The 23,198-nt window shown below is 33.4% G+C and overlaps 6 protein-coding genes across 7 annotated transcripts in view; 4 read left to right on the top strand and 2 right to left on the bottom strand.

Moving 5' to 3' along the window:
* Sap47 (Synapse-associated protein 47kD) overlaps nt 1-4,885 on the top strand; it is a 54,710-nt gene extending 49,825 nt beyond the window's left edge. Inside the window, exon 9 of the mRNA XM_076904615.1 lies at nt 2,229-4,885. Within this exon, the coding sequence (XP_076760730.1) occupies nt 2,229-2,407 (179 nt within the window). The 3' untranslated portion in view covers nt 2,408-4,885. The remainder of the gene's footprint in view (nt 1-2,228) is intronic.
* A 1,132-nt stretch (nt 4,886-6,017) lies between these two features.
* On the bottom strand, nt 6,018-12,272 carry LOC143429158 (uncharacterized). Its single transcript, XM_076904621.1, has 16 exons — nt 12,114-12,272; nt 11,516-12,026; nt 10,818-11,439; nt 10,297-10,727; nt 10,014-10,209; nt 9,489-9,915; nt 9,076-9,405; nt 8,586-8,712; nt 7,795-8,525; nt 7,573-7,617; nt 7,424-7,507; nt 7,110-7,350; nt 6,656-7,035; nt 6,436-6,587; nt 6,213-6,344; nt 6,018-6,133 (listed from the first exon to the last, which is right to left on the bottom strand). The coding sequence occupies exons 2-16, from the start codon at nt 12,024-12,026 to the stop codon at nt 6,082-6,084; spliced, it is 4,461 nt and encodes a 1,486-aa protein (XP_076760736.1). The 5' UTR covers nt 12,114-12,272; the 3' UTR covers nt 6,018-6,081.
* A 1,004-nt stretch (nt 12,273-13,276) lies between these two features.
* Nucleotides 13,277-14,410, top strand: LOC143428824 (low molecular weight phosphotyrosine protein phosphatase). Its single transcript, XM_076903969.1, has 5 exons — nt 13,277-13,450; nt 13,536-13,726; nt 13,797-13,958; nt 14,059-14,137; nt 14,217-14,410. The coding sequence occupies exons 1-5, from the start codon at nt 13,414-13,416 to the stop codon at nt 14,225-14,227; spliced, it is 480 nt and encodes a 159-aa protein (XP_076760084.1). The 5' UTR covers nt 13,277-13,413; the 3' UTR covers nt 14,228-14,410.
* A 185-nt stretch (nt 14,411-14,595) lies between these two features.
* Nucleotides 14,596-15,592, top strand: LOC143428885 (low molecular weight phosphotyrosine protein phosphatase). Its single transcript, XM_076904143.1, has 5 exons — nt 14,596-14,699; nt 14,796-14,986; nt 15,091-15,252; nt 15,319-15,394; nt 15,488-15,592. Exons 1-5 carry the CDS (start codon nt 14,663-14,665, stop codon nt 15,508-15,510), a joined length of 489 nt encoding a protein of 162 aa, XP_076760258.1. The 5' UTR covers nt 14,596-14,662; the 3' UTR covers nt 15,511-15,592.
* A 37-nt stretch (nt 15,593-15,629) lies between these two features.
* Dhpd (guanine deaminase) lies at nt 15,630-17,579 on the bottom strand. The gene is made up of 8 exons (XM_076904142.1): nt 17,462-17,579; nt 17,107-17,349; nt 16,804-17,022; nt 16,637-16,744; nt 16,405-16,512; nt 16,123-16,288; nt 15,895-16,041; nt 15,630-15,823 (listed from the first exon to the last, which is right to left on the bottom strand). The coding sequence occupies exons 1-8, from the start codon at nt 17,570-17,572 to the stop codon at nt 15,630-15,632; spliced, it is 1,296 nt and encodes a 431-aa protein (XP_076760257.1). The 5' UTR covers nt 17,573-17,579.
* LOC143428883 (uncharacterized) lies at nt 17,500-21,603 on the top strand. Of its 2 annotated transcripts, XM_076904139.1 has the most exons (10): nt 17,506-17,920; nt 18,111-18,187; nt 19,105-19,444; nt 19,586-19,918; nt 19,994-20,276; nt 20,337-20,502; nt 20,576-20,718; nt 20,780-21,107; nt 21,167-21,339; nt 21,491-21,603. In XM_076904139.1, the coding sequence occupies exons 1-10, from the start codon at nt 17,806-17,808 to the stop codon at nt 21,552-21,554; spliced, it is 2,022 nt and encodes a 673-aa protein (XP_076760254.1). In that variant the 5' UTR covers nt 17,506-17,805; the 3' UTR covers nt 21,555-21,603. The 2 variants fall into 2 exon arrangements, with proteins under 2 accessions (XP_076760256.1, XP_076760254.1); XM_076904141.1 differs by lacking the exon at nt 18,111-18,187 and having other exon boundaries at nt 17,500-17,920.
* The last annotated feature ends 1,595 nt before the right edge of the window (nt 21,604-23,198 follow it).

Genomic DNA, 23,198 nt, shown 5'->3' with positions numbered 1-23,198 from the left:
TAAAATCACAAGCAAAGATAAAACTCGACTAAATATCTGTATGTCTGTCCGTTTGTCTGTCGTCTGTCTGTCTTCGTTCTTAATCAATAAATATTATCTCTTGTCGATTCTCTCCGTGTTGTAAAACATTAAGAAACATTAAACAGGTAACAACAGAAGAAGGAGTTAGATGAAATAAATAAAAAAAAAAGAATGCGCAAAAAGTAAAGGAACAGAAAATACCATGAAGAGAGAGGAAGGACGACGCGAAATTGTTACTCCTGGGGAAAGCCAACGTTCTTTCGTAAATTAGCGCGCGATTAGAGTGATTTTCCGATCGGGGAAAACAAATAGCCGTAGTAGAAAAACAGACGTGTTATCCGGGTCTGTGGTCCGTTTCAAAACAAAATCAAATCGATATCTCTCTTCACGATTTATTCTTAGCCTGGTACCATTCTTTTTACAGCACATTACTTTCACCCACTTCTTAAAGAGCGAACTTGCTCAGTGTCTTGAAATTCAATCATCCTCCGTTGTATGTAGCTTCTTTTACGGCCACTAATTTCGTCTAACTTTTCCTTTCTCCTACGCGTCCGTCCAGTTGAACGAACTTTGAAAAATCGTTGCGTGAGATAAAAATAGATCAATGAGAAATACTTAAAAGAAACTTATCTATGAAAATCAGAAAATGAGACAAAAAAGATACGAAAAAAGTAGCAAATTGCAAGGGTGATCGATGAAGTAACGATTAGGGAAATTGAGCAACGCGAGACTAATTCAATTTACACGCGGACGGACGCTTAAGCGGCGTAAACGAGCACGCGAGAAAATCAGCAACGTGCACCGGTGCACTTGATTTCGAATAAATGAAACGACACAGCGCAGTGGAAGGCTGAAACGTAAAATAAAATAGAACAAGACTTAGTAGAAACAAATCGACAAAGAGAAAGTAAAAAAAATAGTAGAAGCGACTGTGAAAACGAACGCGAGGCCTCGATACTCCGCCGCTCGCGGGGCTATCGAACGTCGACTAGACTCGACATGAAGAGCGCATGTAAAGACGAATCGATATACACACACTGGGGTTGGTACAGGGAGAGGGTACGATGAGAGAAAGAGACATAGGACGAGTATCTGGGTGCTGGTGAGAGATTCGATTCGCTCGATTTTCCGAGGACGTATTTCAACAACGCGCGAAAATAATTTATTCCATTTGCCAGGAAGCTTTATAAATTCTCCGAACGGTTAACAGTGACAATTAATACACGGTGCAGTACGTAAAGCGAAACTTTCGGACAGGCGAATGATTCGTTAGCCTCGACTCTAGGTTTCAGCTAATATTCGAGCTATTTAGGAAATTCGTGAACGTCGTTAACATAATCCCTGATCGACCTCCTCGAATCGAGACGTAATTAGCTGAATCACGTTAAGAGGATAGAATTTTCGTGCGATTCGATCGATCTTGACTTAAGCGGAGGTTCTTCCACGCACGGTAATCGTGTGAAACAATTCGCGAGATACAGGAATTAATCGCGACGGATTGATCTTGATGCGGCGCAGATTGGGATGCTCGCGGGTCCATCAAATATTGCGAGGGATATTAAAACAGTCCGCGCGTTCTCTGTAGACGTAGAAAAGGGAAAAAGCGTAGCGTAGACAGGCCGGAAACCCGTCTGCACCCCGGTTTCGTTTCGCGTTCACCCCCTTTCCTCGGTTCCCAGTTGTTGCGTGGTTTGAGTTTTTGCCACCATCCGCCACCCATCCCATTTCCCACCACCTCGTCTTCCCACCGTTGACTAACACTAACACAGAGACACGATTTAATTCTGATACTGGCACACGGGCGAAGCACAGAGAGGGAACCGCGTGTCGCGAGACGGATGCGAAGAAACAGGGACGAGGACGGCGAGCACACGCTTCCGAGAGAACGACTCGCGCTCTCGATTGTACGTGGAAAATCGCGAACTTAAACACACATGGAACACGCCCACGCTTCGAGATTCGAGATCGTACGTCATACATACACACGTACACTCGTGCGCAGACACATGCACACACACACACACACACACACACACACACACACACACACACACACAGAGAGAGAGAAATGTTGCAAATAACAGAGAGAGGTGGGATAGGAAAAACGGCACGCAAACACACAGGGTACATTGACACGCGTCGTACAACCGAGTGGCCGCGTGGCCCCGCTTGAAACTAGCTACAACGCTGCTTGTGAATCTCCGCAGAAGAAGATTGGGAACGCGAATTGGAGGCTGAGCTGAAGGATTACGAGGTAGTGACAGGGAGCGAGGAGAGGAACAGCGTCGCGGTGCCGGTCAGAGGTGCCGACGCGTTGGATAAGGACGATTGGGAAAAGCAGATCGACGAGCTGCTGGCCAACGATGACGTCGAGGACCTCAAGTGAATACGAGGGGCGTGAGATCCCTTTTTGTGAACGGGATAGAGAGACGATCCCGTCGCGTTTCAATTGAGATCCTGCGTGGAAATAAGGGAAGAGAAGGTGAACGGTGTGAGAGATCGTTGGACGATGGGTTGTTGTATCTTTCTTCCATCGAGCTTCCTCCACTTGTTTCAGAGGGAGGGACAGGGAGAGGGTGGAGATTCTTGAACCGGAGGGGTTCTTGCCTTTTTGTTTCCCTTCATCTCTTTCTCTCTGGCCCTCTCTCGCGATCGTTGAGACGATCGTTGAAATTGAAGGAGATAAATTACAGCAATTGTTCGACGAGAAGTGTGGACAAGTTTTAGGATCGAGAGATCGTTTAAAATTCGCAGAAGAGAAGGTGGAGAAATAAAATCTATTCTCTTCTGTGAGTTCTGAACGATCTTTCAATTGTGAAATTTTCTCACAATTCTCCTCGAACGGTTGCTGTAGTTTGTCTTTCTATGCTCGAGGTTTTCCTTTCTTTTCTGTTCGTTTTTCGTTACAATGTTTGCATGATCTATAATCGAGAGGCAGGGGGAGATGATGGAAGGAAAGAGGATGTTCGAAAAATACAGAAGACGAAACGAGGTCGTTCCTTGTTTCCTCTTCTCATGGGGCGTTTTCTTCGACGGAATGTACGTTTGCGATCCTCGAGCACGATGAAGACGAGAAAGTGAAAATTGGGACTGAAAGGGGAAAAAAGAAGAGACGTGGGAAGATAGGTTGTACAGAGAGACTGTATAATAATTATTTTGCCGATCGTTCGATCACGCTTCTAAAGCCTCCGTTGATATTCCATCCATCGATGATCCATGGATCTTCTGAACGGTGGACGGGTGTGCACACGAGAGAAATACCTTAACGCCACATTTATGTCAATTGTTAGACATCTCGCCTTCGATTACACGGGCGAATATATAAGATTAATGAAAAAAAATACAAAAAAAAATAATTTCAAGCATTTCTCGTTTGTAACATCGATCGTGTTTGAATATATTTAACAAGAAAAAAAAGAATAAGTAAATGAGTAAATAAAAGCATACTGCTTCCAGCATCGAGCGTGTTACTTAATGTTATCCGAAATGCACTGTGCTATGGAATATATATCGCAAAAAGAAATAATAATTAAAAAAAGGAAAGAAAAGGCACAAAATTGAACGCTTCTTCATCGGGTTCGAAGGATCGAGGACTATCCAAAGTAACACATTACACTGCCGTGTGCCGAAGGACACCGTTTCGAACGAGGATCGTCGAGCACTGTCGGCTATACTTTTTTTCCCCCAAAAAAGAAAGAAATTACACGGATGACGGTCGCGTTTCTCCGTTATCCTTTATCGTTACTCGTTGATCGTGGATGTTGCATGCCAAAGATGAACTCGACTCGACGAGCGATAGTGAACAGAGAGGGAAGGTTTAGCAAAGATCCATGCAGTTTGATGTTTCTATTGTTATCGCTCTTAATCTAATTATTATTATTATTACTAGACGCTTTTGTTGATGTTGCGTCGCAAAAAATATATTGTTTTTTGTGTTGAGAACTCGTCCAGGTATTTGTTAGGTGTTTGTGAAATTTAACATCGGTTCGCAGCGTCCACGTAACAGGGAGGTGAAAATTATCAGTAGAACTAGTTGAGATGAGACACGAGTAGGAAACAACAATCTCCCGACATGATTTTCTGCGACATGCCGTCCAATTATTTCCACGACCTCGCCGACAAAAAAAGAAGAAAGAACCGAGGCGAGACAACAATTTGCGTATGTAAATCAGACTGAAAAATGTCACGATGGATAAAGTGGTAGAGTTTCACAGACGCGACGTTTTATCGTCGTTAAAGCATACCTCTTCTCTCGCGTGAACGCTTTGTGATCGATGAGGAAATAATAGAATGTCTGATTGTTACATTGAGCTGCAGATAATGAATGCGATACACAAGGGGAAGGGTGAACGATTGTCCTGTGGTGCCGATGCAAAAGATAGTCCGAAGACTGGGAAAAGAAAGCATGAATGTCAATTATGCGAACGATCGAGGGAAAGAGGGGATGGCCAAGAGAGATAAATGTTGCACTTCCGGTCGAGACGTTCGTTTTGCGTGCCGCGCCGTGTTGAGTCCAGATGTTTCGTCAATTCTTTCCGGAGATTTTCTATATCATCCTCTTGATTGTTCGTGCGTCGACCGATTAATTCGGTGTGCGTGAGAATAAATTTAAAAAACGTATGTATGTATTTAAAAAACGTTGAAGTCCAGTCGTTTAAGAGGAAGAAGGGAAGAATTAATTCTGAGCTCAACGCTGGTTCACCGCGTGCGCGTGTTTCACCCAGCTCGCTGTGAAGTTTTTCATTCGCGCTAGTCGTTAGGTCGATATATAATACGTATATTGTACGAAATACATATATATATATATTAATGTTAAGGTGTCGTAATTATTCAGGCCTAAGTTTATCGGAATGTTAACGAGAGACCGAATCACGCGTGACTTTCTTACGCCGTCACGCGGATACGAACGTAATGGAAAAGGGGATGCGCAAAAATTTCGCCGCGACGTCGAGCGAATCTTTCGTTTGACAACCTGTTGTGTATATTACATTGTATTCTATGATTCCGTTCAAGGAGCGATCCTCCCTCGTGTTATATTTCTTGTATACCCGCGACACGGTTACAAGTGTTAGAAATAGTCCGCGTTTTATGTGTCCTCTTTGCCCCGGCTGAGACGCGAGGAAATACATTTTCGCGACGAGTCCTTCATATCTTGGGTGGCCAGAAACGGTGGATCAGGAAAGTAATATATATATACATATAATAGTATATATATATATATAATAGTGTGTATATGTCGATAAACGAACGTCTTTCCCTTCAATGGCCAAAAATAACAAAGAGCAAGAAAAATAAAAAAAGAATAAGAAATAGAATACGAAGAAAATAAAAATCAATCATCATGGTGTACTTCGGCAGTTCCCCTACTTTAAAGTGACTCTGTGAATTGTGTAATTAAAAGCTATCCTACAGTACAGTGCATTCACTCATAAGGATGAACATACACCCGATACGTATATATATAAAATGATATACATAATATACATATGAAAATAAATAAATAAAAAATATATATATATGTTGTTGACTCCATTGAAAGTATGATAATATATTATGAATATTAATGAGAGCATAAGGCGGACAAGCATTAATTACGGAACTATTAAAAGAATAATTAATATAAGTGCGGAATGTAACGATAAAGGTCGTGTACCTCGTGGAAAATAAATTGAAAAAAAAACAAAATATAAGAAGTAAAATCGATAAGCTTTTATTCATCAATCTGTTCCTCTCGGTATCAAAACTCTTCGTATATTTGAATAAAACGTTTCGAGGAAACTGAAAAAGTATAATGTTTAAAAAATACATTACTTCTTTTTTTAATACAAAGTACAATTAGCAGATATACAAATACTGTTTCACTGTTCTTACGATATACCCTACAACATAAAAAAATAAAGTTCGATGAGAAATATCACAGAAAAATATCACGTCTCGCTACGTGACGTTATTTATAACATTATTCATCATAGGCACTGTAATTATACTTTGTTTCTGCTCAAATCAATATCTCTCTCCACGATTTATCCTTAGCATGGTGTACGTTCTATTTACAAATCATTACTTTCGCCTACTTCTTAAAGAGCGTGCTTGCGTCGCAGGAGTGACATTTGTTGCAATCTAAACAGATAAAAATAATGATAAACGATACATAGAGAAAGTCGTGCAATTAAAGAACAATTGAGGAAAAGCTTACCTCAAGCGACTCAATATCTTGAAAAGAATCATCCTCCGTTGTATACAACTTCTTCTTTGTGCGAGTGTTTTTCTTCTTAGTTGAACTTAGTTCTGGAGGCGCTAAGTAAGTGCGTTTTCCAGTTCGTCTAAAATATAAAAGTACATATAACACATTTGGATATAAAATTCCTACCTAGTTAAATATAATACACGTTCATATTTTACTTCGCAGCGTACTTCGATTCGGAGCCAGAAAGTTCGATTATTGATACGTCATCATGTTTAGGTGACTTCTTTACTTGTCGTCTTCCTCGACGGCTTTTAGGTACCACCTCATCTTCGGACGTGTTTTCGCAATGGTTTATTTCCTTCGAATGATGTTTGATCAACTATAAAGGGAATGGCTATTACAACGTACATTAATTACGTATCGTATTATACAATATAATAAAGGTACCTCCTGCTTATGTTTCTCTAACTCTTCTTGCTGAGCTTTTACCAAGCTTTCATATTTTGTTACCATATTGTCCCTGTTTTTCATAAACGACTCCATTTCTCGTTCTTTCTCAATCAGACTGTTCTTCAATTCTTCATTCATAATCCGTAACCTCTCGTTCTCAGCTTGCCTCTCGTGAGCACTTTGTTGAAGAAGATCTAAAATTTTGGTATTTTGCTCGTGGTGTTTGATCCGCATTTCTAACTCTTGGATATATTCTTGCTTTTGTGAAAGCATTTGTTTCGTCGAAGTTAGGTCTCTAATTGTGTTCTTCATTTCCGTTTCCATCAATATATCACTCTGTTCATTATTTTTGTTCATTTGTATCATATGCTTCATTTCTATGACAAAAAAAGGTATATTGGTTATATTGATATTTTATTATATAAAACTATATACTAAATATTATACTTACCTTTCTGAATAGAATTTATTTCGGCATCTTTTTCTCGCTCCGTTTCCGCTGCGAGTTCTAAACGATCTTCCAATTCTAGAATTTTATCACAATTCTCGTTGAACAATTGCTGTAATTTATCTTTCTCAGCTTGGCACGTTTCTAATTTTTTATTTAGCTCATTAATAATTGTTTCGAGCCCTTTAACACTGTCAAGATTATGTTCCAATTCCTGGACTTTAGCAACATGAACATCCAAACACTAAGAAGGAACAAAATTATAAAATTTCATCCTTGAAAAAGAAACATGTTATATCCTGCGAATTTTTAATTACCTGCGATTTGATATTACACTTTTCTATCGCGGACGACAATTCCTTTCGTAAGTTACATATTGTTTCCTTGTGTTCAACTTCGCACTATAATATATAGCAAGCAAAATTACATTAGTATAAAAAATGATTATATCACTGTATATACATACCTTCGAAAGGTTAGCGTCAAACTCTGCTTGCAATGTATTTAATTTCTGTAAAGATAAAAGAAAGAGCACTCTTTACTTTAAGATTATACATGCGAAATTCCTATGCAAAATTATCGTTAAAAAATACAATGTACCTACTTGCAATGAGCATTTAACATTAATGATAATAAATTATGTGAACGTAAAAGTAAATAATTAATTGCCCGGTACATCAATACTTACAGAACATTTTTCTTCGTATTTTATCTTAATATCATCATAGTGTGCGTTAATATCATCGTATTTTGTCTTGATATCATCATATTTTGCCTGAATATCATTGTATTTCACTCGAATATCATCATATTTTGCTTTAACATCATCGTATTTTACAGTCAATTCTGCTAGTTCATCTAAGAAGCTTTCCTCGCCGTCAGATTTTTCAAGAGAACTTGTCTGATTGTGATACTTGGTCTTGATATCGTCATATTTTGCCCGAATATTATTATATTTTGTCTTAATATCATCGTATTTTACGGTCAGCTCTGCTAATTCATCCAAAACGATGTCATGACCATCAGTTTCTTCGATGAAACTCGTTTGATTTGTCTCTTCTTTCGTTAAAGTTTCAATTGTCTGACTACTTTTATCGAACACATCGTTTTTAGACGTCTCCGTGGATTGTCCTTCAAATATTTCGGACATATCAATCTGCGCTTGACAACCTATTTCTACTGTTTGTACCGCTGGTTGTTGTTCGGTAGCTTCATCATTTTCAGCATTAGGCTGCATATTTCTTGTTTGTAAATTAGATATTTGCTCAGATATATCTTTTAATGTAACTTTGGCGGATTCTAGTTCATCTTTCAAACTTTGTATTTCCACTGTACTTCGACCTAACTTCTCTTTTAACGCTGAATTTTCACCTTCTATTGCAATTATCTTTGCCTTTGTTTCAGCTTCAAATTCATGTTCTGTGCAATTAATCGTAAGTATTAATCATGAATGTAAAACCGAAGATTACATCTACATACCCGTCTGTGTATCCTTGTTCTCAGTTGAGACCTCTGTTACTCTTTCTACATTAACATCAGGGGATGATTCTTCTACAGTCACTTCTAGGTTAGGATCTTTCAAAGATTCACAAAAGTGTCCACATTCCTGTAAAATAAGAACATAATATTAATAATATTGAACAAAGTATGTGTAGTATTCTTCATATATATAAAGAATAACATACATTATTTTTCTCTTTTAATTCTTCTTTTATATTCGCTTCAGTATCAATTGTCTGTGTGCCCATATCATTTGTAGTCAGGCATTCTGTTATTATTTTTACTTTGTGATTAAGCGATAATTTTTCATTTATAATTATATCTATATCGTCATTGGTCACAAAGTTATGTTCCTAAAAATTAGAAGTATTAGTAGAATTTAATCGATCAATTAAATTGTTTAGAAGTGTGATAAACATACATCGTTTGTATCTTCTAATTCCTGTTTTATATTCTTTCTAGTGGCAACTGTATTTTTAACTACTTCAAGTTCATGCAATAACGATGCTTTTTCACTTTCCAGTGTATTTATTTGTGCTTGCATATCTTGGATTTTATTTTCGTGAGCAATCAAGATTTTAGTTTGATTATCTAATTTTTCTTCAAACATATCAGCTGCTTTGGTTTTTTCTATTAAACAAACATTAATATCTGCAAGTTCTTCCTCTAAATCTTCTATCATTTCTTGTTTCTCGACTAGTTTTTCTTCTTTTTTTTTAATTATGTGTTCTTTTTCTGCCATCTCTGTAGTGATTGCGATATATTCTTCTTTTGCTTCATTCAAAAACTCTTTGAGTTTCTAAAATAGTATAGTTATAAAATACGATGTACGCACAAAAAATATAACACATACATTATAAATTTCATAAGTTATTAAAATACCTTGACTTGTTCCTGTTTCGCATGCAACTGAGATTCTATTTCTATCATGTAATACTTCGCGTCCTTGTCAGAACAATTATCTTGTCGAGTTGCACTTAATAAAGTTTTCGTGGCTTGTAGTTCCTCTTTTGTCAAGCCAAGTTCGAATGTTGCTTTATTTTTTTCAACTGTCAGATGTTGATTTCTTTCCCTAAGTTCTTTCACTCTGCTCTTTAGATCTACAATTTTCGATGTCAAACGTGAATTTTCTATTTCTAATTCTTGAATATTTTGAAAATTGTCATCTTCATAATTCAAAGAATGGGATGAACGTCTTCGTTTACGGCTATTAATTTTATCTAATTTTTCCTTATAAAAATCTTCAACTTGTTTGATGGACATCTGAAGTATATCTTCTTGCTGCTCTTCTACAAGCTTTATATGTTCCCTAAACATTATATAACATTATGTTATATTATATGAAAAGTATTTGTTATATTTGTGAAAAAAATGTCACAACTGAAGAATGAAAATATTGCTACGTACTTCCATCCTGCTTCAACGTCTTTCAATATAACTTTGTACTGTTCAGCCATCTCTTCGCGTATTTGAATATCGCGGGACAATGCGGAATTTTTCAATGCGATAATTTCCTTCTTCAATCTCTCGTTTTCATTTACCAATTCATCATAATCTTCTTGATCATACTCATTTTCCTCTATTACGTCTACACTGTGCCATTCTATAAAGATGATTCAAGATCATTCATTAAATTATAAATCTAGTTTCGTTCAAAATACCTGAACTTATAATACTTAATACACCATACCTGAACTTTCTAATTCTGTAGCATCCCAATCAGTTACAGTTTTTGTGCTTTGTGTAACAATTTGGGAGAACCTTGATTTATTCTTCTTCTGTACTTTCTCCTTTTCTATAACTATTTTCTTTGCTATTGCAGAGAAATTGAGCACATTCTGTGTTTCTATGTATAAATTTGGGATAGGATTGATATTTACAATCAAAGCTATATGCTCTTTACCAGATAATGCTTTTTGAAATAATCTTGTTAATTTTGATTCTCTAAATGGACCAATATGCTCCATTTTATGCTTTGTCAACTGTCCTTCATGAATTGTTTTCAAACATCTTCCTAGTACCAATAGACTTGTATTAATATTTTGCGCTTCTTTTAATCTATCTCCAATATTTAATGTCTTTTTTAAACGTTCTGAACCAGCCAAGTCACAAAACGCAAACCTATTGTCCGAAAAACGCAAAAGAAACAAATAATACGAAGCAGCAAATAATAAATACTTGAAAAAGACAAGAAAAAAATGTTCTACGTACGTGCTAACTTCAACAGAATTAGGATTATTTTCAACATAATACTTCAATAATTTTATAGTGAATATACAATGCGATCTAGAACTTCTTGCATTCAGAGCAGTTGCAGCCACTTTCAAATTATATTGCCCAGCCATTAACACTTGATAAGCCTCTGAACCAGAGTTAACGCAAATAGTCTTCAAGCCTTTAATAAATGCCCTTCCCTGGCTATCTGTAGCTAATTTTAAAGCTGTTCTCTTTTTCTGGCATTCATTTGACAAAAGATCGTACACAATCTCATTATAGATTTCAGCAAACGAAACCCAAACAGAGTAATGCGCATCGATGCATTGGCTGGGCCTGATAGGTGATTCCTCTTGAAGTAATTTCTGCATCTCTTTGTAGGCATTAATATATTGATATTTATCTACAGATGCAAAAGTCAGTAACTTGGTTTTTATCTCTAGTTCTTGGGCACGATCAAGGGGATCCAAAGTAATAACATCACAATGATTAATAGGCTTGTATGATGGCGAAGGTTTTGGTGTAATATTTGAGAACACAAATTCTAAACATCTTGGTATAATTCCAGGAGACGTGATGGTTCCTTGTAAAGTATAAGATTTCCCTGAATTTGTGGTGCCTGAAATATAATTTAGAACATTTGAAATAGAGTTTCTTTTTTTCGAATAATTTATACATATTGCATTCATCATTACCATAAGTCATAATTGTAGAATTTTGCCCACTTAGAAAGTCTATCATTTGCTGCTTCACAGACTGTTCAAATAGCTCTAACTGAGTAGTCTCTGGACCAAAAGTTTTGGTAAATGTAAACTTTCTGCACACGATATCCGTACTATTGGATCTCTTCAGACAACTAGTATTAGTGTCTAAAGTTGGTAATCTCGTAAACAAAGTAGTCGAATTCAAAATCTTGTAAGCATCTTGTTGCTCTGATGATAATTTTATCTTTCTTGGAAATGGTTTCATTCGTAAATACACTTTAACGGTAGGTAAAATTTGTAAGTCAGAATTCGAAGTAGTCTCCTGTGCATCACTGGATTCTTCAGTTTCATAGAAAGGAAGTAAATTCTTTTTGTTATCCTTCAATGGACAAGGCCTGTGTCCGTACGCTAATATACTTGGATCTCTTCCGAACAAATACGACATTTCATCTTGTGGATTCTCATTATATAAAGGTCCAACAGACTCTAACGTATTATCCATCTATAAAGAATACAAAACAACACGTAAAACTTTCTATATTAATCTTCATAATACAGAAGAATTGATATCAACATTATCCTGCCGTACCTTCAATAAAACTTTCAGTTTTATCGCACTGATCGTTACATGAAAAATAAAATACCTCAGCACAGGTAATGTAAATGTTATTCAAACGTTTGCGAGGCAACGAACGAAGAAATTCAAATTTTCATCTATTACTGAATGTTTCTGTAAACAAACGTTGCCTCTTAACGCCGGGAACGGTTTTAATTCTTTCATAACCTGCTGTCACTTTTAAAAACGTAAATTCTACTTTAAACCTAAGATGTAATCAATTAGAAATGAATAGATTAATAACTATTTTAATGCTCTACATGAAAATTGTAATCACTAAATTAAAGCAACGCACGTTCTTTTCTTTCACGGAACTCTCGCCAATTCAAGACAAACGGTTGGTATTTTATTTTAAAATTTGATACTGCGAATGCTGCAACCGGATTGGCGAATCACTCGATAACGCGTTCAAACCCTCCTCGACATGTGCGACCAATGAAAATCAAAACATAGTACAAACGACCTAACATAACCTAATCACAAAGTTATTTTTTGGTAAATAACCGCCAAACTACGGTTAGTTTTAAGCAGAAATTGGATAGAGGTAGTTCGTAGAAATGTATAGAGTCTGTTTCATTCGAATAAAAGTAAATCTTTCTTTTATTTTAATGCAAATCTCCCCTACACATGAATGGATGAGTATTATTCCTACAGCTGTCAATACAGTCAATTGTCTCATATACATAACATTTTAATATTTTATTTAATAATTCTCAATATTCTCAATTGCTTTTACATTGATTAATAGTTAAAATTATGTAAACTACACAATATAATTATTTTTAAAAAATTTTATTTTTGACCGTGGCGCCATCTCTGCGAAAAGTGCTCAAACTGTTCGCTCAGCGTTATCGACAGCGAAGTGAACTGCTGCGCTAGTGGCGCCATCTGTTGGCGAAATGACGAAACTACACAGCGAGTAGTTTCAGCAATCTTCCAAGAGATGGCGCCACTAGCGCGGCAGTTCACTTCGCTGTCGATAACGCTGAGCGAACAGTTTGAGCACTTTTCACAGAGATGGCGCCACGTGTAGAAAATAGACATTTTATAAAGTAAATAGTAAAATTCATTGGAATAATATAATTCGAAATACTAACTAATTTAGAAATAATTAGAAATAGTAGACAGTGCAATTAAGTTTGAAAATACACTTGACATTCATAATTTAACACTATATTATTGGATATAATTATTTTGAGGTTAGCTGTGAAATTCAGTGTGGATGTTGCTATTGATTTTCTAAAAATTATTTGTTGTACAGAATAAACAAATTATGGCACAGAAGAAGAGAGTACTTATGATTTGTTTAGGTACGTTAGAATATATTAAAGTAAAAGAGCAAATTTAAGTGATATCATACTTTTAAAGTTATAAAGCATGACTTTTATTTTGCAGGAAATATTTGTCGTTCACCTATAGCAGAGGCAGTGTTTAGTGATCAAATAAATAAATTAGGCTTAAGTGACTCATGGGAAGTGGAAAGCGCAGCTCTTATCGGTTATCATACCGGTAAAAACCCAGATCACAGAGCTATAGCAACGTTAAAGGAGAAGGGTATCAAGAACTACTCCCACAAAGCAAGACCAGTAAGTAAATTTATTATTGCTTAGGAAATGTTGAATATAAATACTTATATGCATACACACTTTATTATAGATCACAGCAGATGATTTTGTTAGATTCGATTGGATATTTGGTATGGATAATAATAACATTCAAGAATTGCATAATATGAAACCTAGTAACGGTACTGCTAAAATCGAGCTCTTGGGAAAATATGATCCAGAAGGAGAAACTATAATAAGGGACCCTTACTATGTACATACATAATTATTTTATTGCCAAATATTTTAAAGATTTAAAAGGAATTATATACGCGTTCGACAGTAGTTTACTTTATGTTATTTCCTATGTACAGGACAACAACAGTGCTGGATTTCATAAAGCATATGAACAATGTGTACGAAGTATAAGTGCTTTTCTAGAACAACATAAAGGTACTATTAATGATTTTATTAAATATTGAAATAGTCCATGAATTATATAAATGTATAAAACTAGAAATTTTATTTCCAGATAATAAATAGTGATCAAAATAAACCTTAGAAGCGCTTACAGTTATTTAAATACCACTGTAGGGAATAATAAATATTTGTCCTAAGATTAAATTATTGAGTTATGATTACTTATTTATAGATATATATTCTTTAATGTAATTCTTTTCTATTATCATCTATAATTAGCAGGAATATTTTGTTATACATTAATAAACCAGTTGAACACATATACTGTATCATGTATCATTCAAAACCAGTCTTTTCTTCTGAAACTTTTCTTCCTTTCATGGAACATATATATTGAATCCTAGTTTCTACTTATGTATAAACAAGAGTTATCTATAGTAAGAAAGTATACATATATATATATATATATATAGTTTTAGAAGATTTTTCACATAACCTTAACAAAAGTATTAACAAAGTTTAGTTGTGTATCATTTTGTAAAAGTATTAAATAGCCATATGTCACAAACAAAAAAAGTATTAATGGTATGTTTAGGTATGTCAATGAATACTAGCTGCTTTACACTGCAATGATAGAAATTTGAACATATGAATAATGAAGAATACATTGTGTAATTTTTCTAATTTTTAGGGAACAGCTGTCGTTCTCCAATAGCAGAGGCAATATTTTGTGACGAGTTAAAAAAATTGGATCTCTCAGACTTTTGGGAAGTAGACAGTGCTGCACTTTTAGGATATCACGTAGGTAATGATCCAGAACCTAGGGCTATAGCTACGCTTAAAAGAAATGGTATCACACAGTATACCCATAAGGCAAGACAGGTAAAGAGTAAAGGCTTGAATAGAAGCTATGTTATATATACTTATATAAATATAGTTATATTTTTATAAACAAATTAATATATTATATGTTTGTATATTTCCAGATAACAATAGAAGATTTCTATAAGTTTAATTGGATATTTGGAATGGACAATAGGATAGTTTATGATTTATATCGGATGCAACCAGTAGATAGTCAGGCTAAAATTGAACTCCTTGGAACATATGATCCAAATGGTGAACTAAATATAAGAGATCCATTATTCGTTAGTATCATTAAGTTTCTTTATTAATGTAAAACTGTTTAAATACTAATTGGGTTTTAATTCTAGGATGCCGATAGCATTGGATTTGAAAAAGCTTTTGAACAAGCATCAAGAAGCATAAAAGCATTTCTAGAACAACAAGGTATTTTTGTGTACTAGATAGTGTTTAATTCACTAATTTACATAGATTAATTATTTGCGCAATACTTTATTAAGAAATAAACTTTTTTTGTAGGTACTGAAACTAGACAATCCTAGTAACTATGTAACAGTATTATCATACAATTGGAAGAATAATTTTCTACATAAAATAGAACAGGTAGTAAATATGATGTAAGTATAATACATACTATAAGAATAATATACTTAAATTATTTTCATTTAACTTTACATCCATGTACATATACTTCGACTATATTACGATCATCACCTGAATATATGAATTGTTGAAGTCGTTCTTCTAATGTGCTGTCGCGTAAATTATTCAAAATCCCAACACTTGTATCTATGACAAGAGCGTCAAATTCCTTACCTTCTTGGAAATTCCCTACTTGATCGTCTATTGCAAGTGCTAACGAAATATTACTATATTAATTCAAAATTATACAATGAATAATAATATCTTGATCTTATAAGTCATACCTGCTGCACCTCCTATGGTAGCCATATGAAACACATCTTTATAATTTAAAGCTTGACAGTTTTCCTTGGTTAAGGATAAATGGGTTGATACTTGTAAAGCTTGTCTCATTGAATCTAAAATGCTACAACTTTGTCCTCCCGATACATCTAAAAACAGAAAAGAAAGACATTTTCATGTCAAGTTAATCAGTGTAAAATCATTAATAATAAATCAAAAATAATCTATACCAGTGCCAAGACCAATCTTCACTCCCTTCTGTTTTAGTCTTTGAACATCACAGAGACCACTTTTTAGACATGTATTTGATGAAGGACAATGTGCAACTGTACTACCATGGTCTACTAATAATTTAATCTCATCATCTGAGAGATATATTCCATGAGCTAGTACTGTCTGATATAAGTAAATAACTGATTTCATTTTTTTATATAGTTAAATAGGATAATTAAGAGGCAGTAAAAAATATTGGGCTATGTAGTATGTTCTATATAGGCTTATATTTAACATACCTTATTTGTAAGAAGTCCAGCTTCATTATATACAGCTGCATATGATGAACAATTAGGAAATTTTTTTCTTACTTCTTTTACTTCATCTAAATTTTCTGATATATGAGTCTAAAATATTTTAAAAGATACAATATATATTTAAATATACATTGTAAAAAATATAAATGAAATACTTAATACATAAATTCTTTTGTTTATAGAATTAATTAAACAGAGATATTTTATGTAATACCTGTATGTGAAGATTTCTCTCTTTTGCAATTTTTCCTAATTTTTTCATCAGTTCCATATCACAGCTTAAGGCAAATCTTGGTGTTATAATTGGTTTTATGAGAGGACTCTAGAATGTAATTATGTAGAAATAGAAGTTTTGTAGGAAATAAGTATTTTAAGTCTTACATTTAAATTAGTTATTTCTTCAATAAATTTGTTTAAATTTTCTATTGATTTTTCAGTAGTTTCATAATAATCATTAGGAAGTCTTTCATTCATGCTTAGTTTTCCAATAAAAGCACGTTGACCTATGTCCATTGCTGCTTTTCCAAGTATTACAGATGCTTTTGAATAGAGGGATGCAAAATAACAAGCTGTTGTTGTGCCTTGTTTAATAGTCTGATTCTGTAATTAAAAAATAATCTTGTTTAGAAAAAAGTATAAATTTAATGAAACATATTTTAACTTGATATAACACATCAAACTCACTACAACTATATTAAACACTTGTTTGGCATATTTTTCATCTGCATATCTTATTTCCAAAGGAAAAGTATAAGTCTCCAACCAATTTAAAAGCTTTTTATCATAGCCAATTCCTATGTTAGGAAGTTGAACAGCATGAATATGACAATCAATAAATCCTGGTATTAAAAATTGATTTTTACTCAGAACAATCGTATTTTTGCCCTTCGTATCAATTAATTCAAGATTCGATACGATCCGATAGATCTAAAAAATAAGAAATATATATTTTTTAGTCTGAAGGCTATTAAAGACTATATTGTTTGAAATATATTTTTTCCGAAGTTCAAAATAAAAATTTTGATCGCATAATGGGTACTTTTCCATCTTTTATGTGTATCGCAGCACGATCGACGATTTGTAGGTCTCCGTCTTTATTAATGTGAATAAATGAACCAATAAATATTTTTTCTTTTAGAATTAGAGACATTTTATTAAAGTTTGTTTTATTATCCTCTGCTCTTGATATTCCAAACTTTCTGAAATTATAAATATTAAGGATTAAGCTAACTTCATCAAAAAATGGTAACAATATTTTTCTGCCTTACAGTATAGCAACGCAGAAGGTATCGATTTAACATAAATGAATCTAGAAACAGTGTTGCGGTAAGATATACCGACTTCTGTATTTTATTGTTACATATTATAAACGATAGAGAAATAATGAGCGGAAAGAAAGAATCAAGATCAGAAATCTTAAAGAAATCAGATAAAATGATAGACAGTCATCGAGAATTTTTAGATATGGATACCGATGAAGAAGATTTTGGACGCCAAGGTAAAACGAATCTCAAAATTACTGCAAAATTGTAAAAAATTTACACTTCTAAATAAGCTATTAAATATTCCTAATTTTTAAAGCGATTTTAAAAAAATACGTAAAATAATCTAATATCTCATTAAAATACAATTCCATTTCCCGCAGTTAAAACAATTGCAGCAATTTAAGGTATTTAACTGTATTTTAGAGTCGCCTGAAGTTGAAGAAGAACTTCCTGTAGAACCGGAAAAACCAATATTCAGCGAGGAAGATTTAATTACCTTAGTAAGAGGACGCGGACAATGATCAAAAATTTTCTATTAGAAAACGATGCGTTATAGAATATTAAAATACATACACTAGATTGTTTTGCTTCCGTTTCGTATTAATATGTAATTCGACACGACCTGTTGTGCTGAAATTCTTATCTCTCCTACCACCGTGTTCCTTAATCTTCTTTAAGTCATACAACCACTTTTGATTAGAAGAAAAATTTGTGGTCTACGAAACGGAATAACAATAACAGAATAAACGAAGAAAACCGAATAACAATAACGGAGAAAACGAAAAAAAAAATAGAATAACAATAATAGAGAAACGCTTGCTCAGGTCATTTATTCGAAATTTGAATTAGCTTTTTCCCTAACTAATACGCCGCTTTCGTAATCACGTAAAAACACTTGTAACGAGTTTATAAACGTGGTAACAGTAATATTCCGAGGAACATAGGTTAAGAATTGCTATACTACTTTAATTATCAAAGCTATGTACGTCTTTCTTGCGCATCGCGTGATACTTCACGTTAGAACTTCTGTATGAGTAGCGCGGAAGGAATTAAACCAAGCTAATGTACCAAGATAAAACGTTGCAAAATATTTATGCTTTCTTGATAGTATAGTAAACAGAGAAGCCTGAAATACGTGTAACTTTTCCGGTCAGATAAAAATAAGAGTTGCAAGTGATAGTAACAACTTCTTTTCCCAGAGATATATACGTTTAGATTGTATGTACAGAATTAGATTAAATTATCAAATTACTGGAATTATTTGAAACAATTATCTAATGTTGTTTATACCTATTTGACGAGAGAAATTTTATTACAATGAGGCTATGGCATAGGTTCCATGGTCTTCATGTGAAAACAGTAGTATAGCCATTCTTTAGCAAAATGGTTCAGTATTTATGTTTGAATATATTTGCAGGTGAACTATGTGAAAAATTTAACGATACATTCTTACCACGAAATGATTTGGAACGAAAATTGCGATCGTACAATTGAAGAATATTTTAAGAATCCATCATACACTGTGTTAACTATATTTTTTGATGGAAATCAATTAAACGCCACATTAGCCATCCCAACATGTGCATTTAAAGGATTTACATATTTCTTAAGATCACCGTGGCAAGTTTATACGCCAGAAAACTTCTTAAACACCGTTTCATTTGGCAGTATTAACGACAACGTTAAAAGTAACGTTTTGAAATTCATGGAAAATTTATATGCACCAATTGTCCTCCACAGCGACGAGTACGCATCATGTATCCAAATAAAATACATATTATCTTACTAATTACTCCTAAGTTTATAATTTCATTCGATAAACGCTTGACTCTTCTCACGTTCCGCTTTAAAATCTATTCGATCATCAACGTTGCGTTATAATTTTCCATAACAAACAGTTTTACGAAATGATGTTTTCTTAAATCTACACGAGTTTATTGTAAGCTTAACGGAAGAAATATATAAACCAATGGATCGTACTACATTATACGTACCAAAGGAACGTCTGCTTCAAACATTTTCAAAAGTATCGAATAGGAACAATTATTTTCTATTGGGAGAAAATCAAACAACGATCTTGTCAGAGGAAGAGGAAGGAATACGGAAGTTAGTAGGCAGATTAGAGAAAGTGGTATGGTTTTGGATTAGACAGATGCGTAGAGTAACGACAATATCAATAAGGAAGAAAATTGATAGTATACAAGATGAAGTTAATTATTGGAATACGAAACGTTAGTTTCGTACATTTGTTTAGCATTCTTTTATTCGAATGGCAAAAGGAAGATGTTTAATGTATTTTTTTACAGATTCAAATTTAAATCACTTGCGTGGCCAACTTCTTAATCCAGAGGTTCAATTAATTTTAAACATATTGAAGGATTTGCATTCCCCGTGTGCAAGTAAATTAGAAGAAATAATAACGCACATCGATACAGGATTAAAAGAGTCATCGTCTAATTTATTGTACTTAAACATTTTACTCAATTTCTGTAAAAATCTGAATCTTCCAGAAGACACCGATAATTCTCTAACAGAAGCGTTGCTTTTAATATTATTTGTTTGGACAGAATCGCCCTTCTATTCTACCACGTAAGGATTTAAACTTGTATACAAGAGAAACTAAAGTAATTATTTTTTAAAAATTTTTAGAAACAATATGGAAATATTATGCCAAGCACTGAGCTCGCAGATAATGCATCGATGTCAAGAGTACATTAAATTAGATGTTGCCCTTGGAAATAATCCCGAATTGGGAATACAAATGCTAGAGAAATCCATACGCTGCTGTAATATTTATGAAACAAGTTATGATAATGTACGCTGATTATCGTATACATTTCTCATGTGTATGGCAACTTATTATTAATTCATTAATGCGTTCTTTACAGATCATGATAAATGTTACACCTTATATTAATTTTAATAAAAACTGGGATGTAAATCGACAAGAAGTATTTAATAAAATTGATACTTTTAAACAAAGATGCTATGATTTAATTGAAATCTGTAAGGCGTTAATTGTGTTTGGAAGGTATACAAAAGAAAGAAAAGAAATTATTAAATAAATAAATTACGCTTGTGCTATTTGCTAGGTGTGATAAAATGCGATTAATTGGAGGCCCAAAGGGGATCGAATGCGAAGCTTATTGGCGTGAAATTGAATCTTTGTTTTACAAAAGTTTAAATCAAATTATAATGGCTCGTGACATTGTATTCGATATTACTAAATTTACTTGGCTTCGAAAAATCAGAGAATTTAGATACATGGTTTTACAAGTGGAAAACATGGCAGTAACATTAATTAATGACATATTTGAAAGTGTAAAGAACGTAGAAGAAGGTGTCGAGGCGATTTACGCTTTACAAAAATTTAAAAGTTGTGAATGCTTACAAAAAATATTAAGGAACAAATGGATACAGGTATAGTAGCACTGTGTTAAATGTGAAACCATTCATTTCTACTAATAACAAATTTTTAGGTGTGGAAAATATTTAGTAACGAGATCGAGCAATGTTACATCAGTATAATCAACCAGCCAAAAGAAAAGACCGACATTAGTGTAAATTTATTATGTATTTCGCGATACTTAAAATATCAGCATTCTATAATCATGAACGCGTTATACTGGATTGGAGATAGCGACTTAGAAAAGTAAATAGATATAAATTATTTAAACACATTTATTGAAATGATAGGTTTTCTTTTTTTTCAATATTTTTATATTCATTTATGCTAAACATCTTTTTCATATAACTTCTCTACATTCGTATTTCTAAAGAGGACGTATCATGCATGATTTCAGGTGTGTCTTGCAACAATATGAACATGTATTAGATGTAATTGACGAGGGAAAAAAAGATTTTTAACATTCACAGTAAAGATGGAGCACAGTACTGGGAATTTTCAAGTAATGAGAGAGATAATTAAAAATTAGTTGCAACAATGTTTTATGACAACTTTCTCTCGCTGCATTACCGAAATTGATATTGCCATTATTTTGGACGGGGTACTATGCTGATAATACTTTTACACATGTCTTTTTGTTTTTCATTTAAAATAAATATTGTTAACAGTCGAAACTCTTACACGAATGTAAACTGATTCATTTGACATAACGTGGAATGTTCACTCCCCCAGACTTTGCAATTCATATTTATTGGAAATGTGAAATGTTATTTATATTCAAAATTTGTGATAGGTTTATAGTACAGTTCACGTCGCTAACATACTCCTCAAAATTACTATTCGTATCGTTTTCCTTCTTCTCCGGTTAAAATCTTAAGGGGTATGTATGTATACCCCACACGTAAATCTTTTAAAGATTTTTCACTGTAATTCCTTTTTGTCAATCACCCTGCCTTTTTTTAATAGTGCAAAAATAAGATTTATAATATAATCGGCATCGGATGAAAGAGAAATTTCAGATGGCACTTTACACATTGTGAGGTATTCAAATAGTAACTAAAGTAAATGTACTTTAGTAATTTATCGTATAAAAATGAATTCTCGTAGTGTACACTAAAACTTTCAAGGATCAACAATACTAGAAACTAATAATAAAAATCATATTTTTCGTCAAATCTCATACTTATAAGAAACTTGCAAAAAAGATATTGTAGGTGTAATTAATGTATCACATAAGAAAGAAATAAAATTATAATATTGAAAGACTTATATGTATGTATATAAATATAATTTTTCAATTTATCTAACAAATATATGTGTATCTCCTGTATTAAAATTACCTATAACTTTGGGAATTTTTAACATTAGGTTAACATTTATGTAATGTCTACAGCAACTTTCAACTTTGTAGCAGCTATTATTAACTATTTGTTTAGAATTTTCGAAATCATCGAAAAATCGCAAAGATAGTCAACGAATGGTAATGGTAATTACTGTTATAGTATTTTATGGAAGAATTTTTATGTCAACCATAGCAAAACTTGCAAACGTTGAATTACCTAATTTCTGCAATTGAAATATCCGCTACTTCCGAATAATTTATCCATATTTAGGCACAATATTCATACTTTCATTTCTTAATATGTTATTAGTACCTTTTATATTCTGTGGTCCCTTACACAACTTCAAACATGACTAAACGCGAAAAGTAGATGTAATAATATTGCACATATATCTTCTTTCTTTACTCTTTTAAGATATATATACGCTTCACGTTTCCCGAAGTTATAGCAGTTACACAGGACATGCACACAGTATACATATATTACATTTAATTATACCTAACAAAATATTAAAAAACTAAGAAATAAAATACAATTAATGAGTACTTTTGGATGCAGTCCATTGATGGCGATATATATAGGGTAATCTATGTAACTAATATTTTTCTGTACTATTAAATAGATAAATGTATAAGTTCCTTATAAAAACATATTTTCAGAAGAACTATGAATTACTTTAGTGGGTTAAGTGAAATAGTATGTGTATATATTAGGTACTATCACGAAAAATGGAAGCATGTATAACTGTGGTTGTATGCATGT

The sequence above is a fragment of the Xylocopa sonorina genome, chromosome 11, assembly GCF_050948175.1.
Source record: "Xylocopa sonorina isolate GNS202 chromosome 11, iyXylSono1_principal, whole genome shotgun sequence".
Taxonomy (NCBI): domain Eukaryota; kingdom Metazoa; phylum Arthropoda; class Insecta; order Hymenoptera; family Apidae; genus Xylocopa; species Xylocopa sonorina.
The sequence above is the reverse complement of the archived record's forward strand: the minus strand, read 5'-3'. Positions and strand labels throughout refer to the sequence as shown.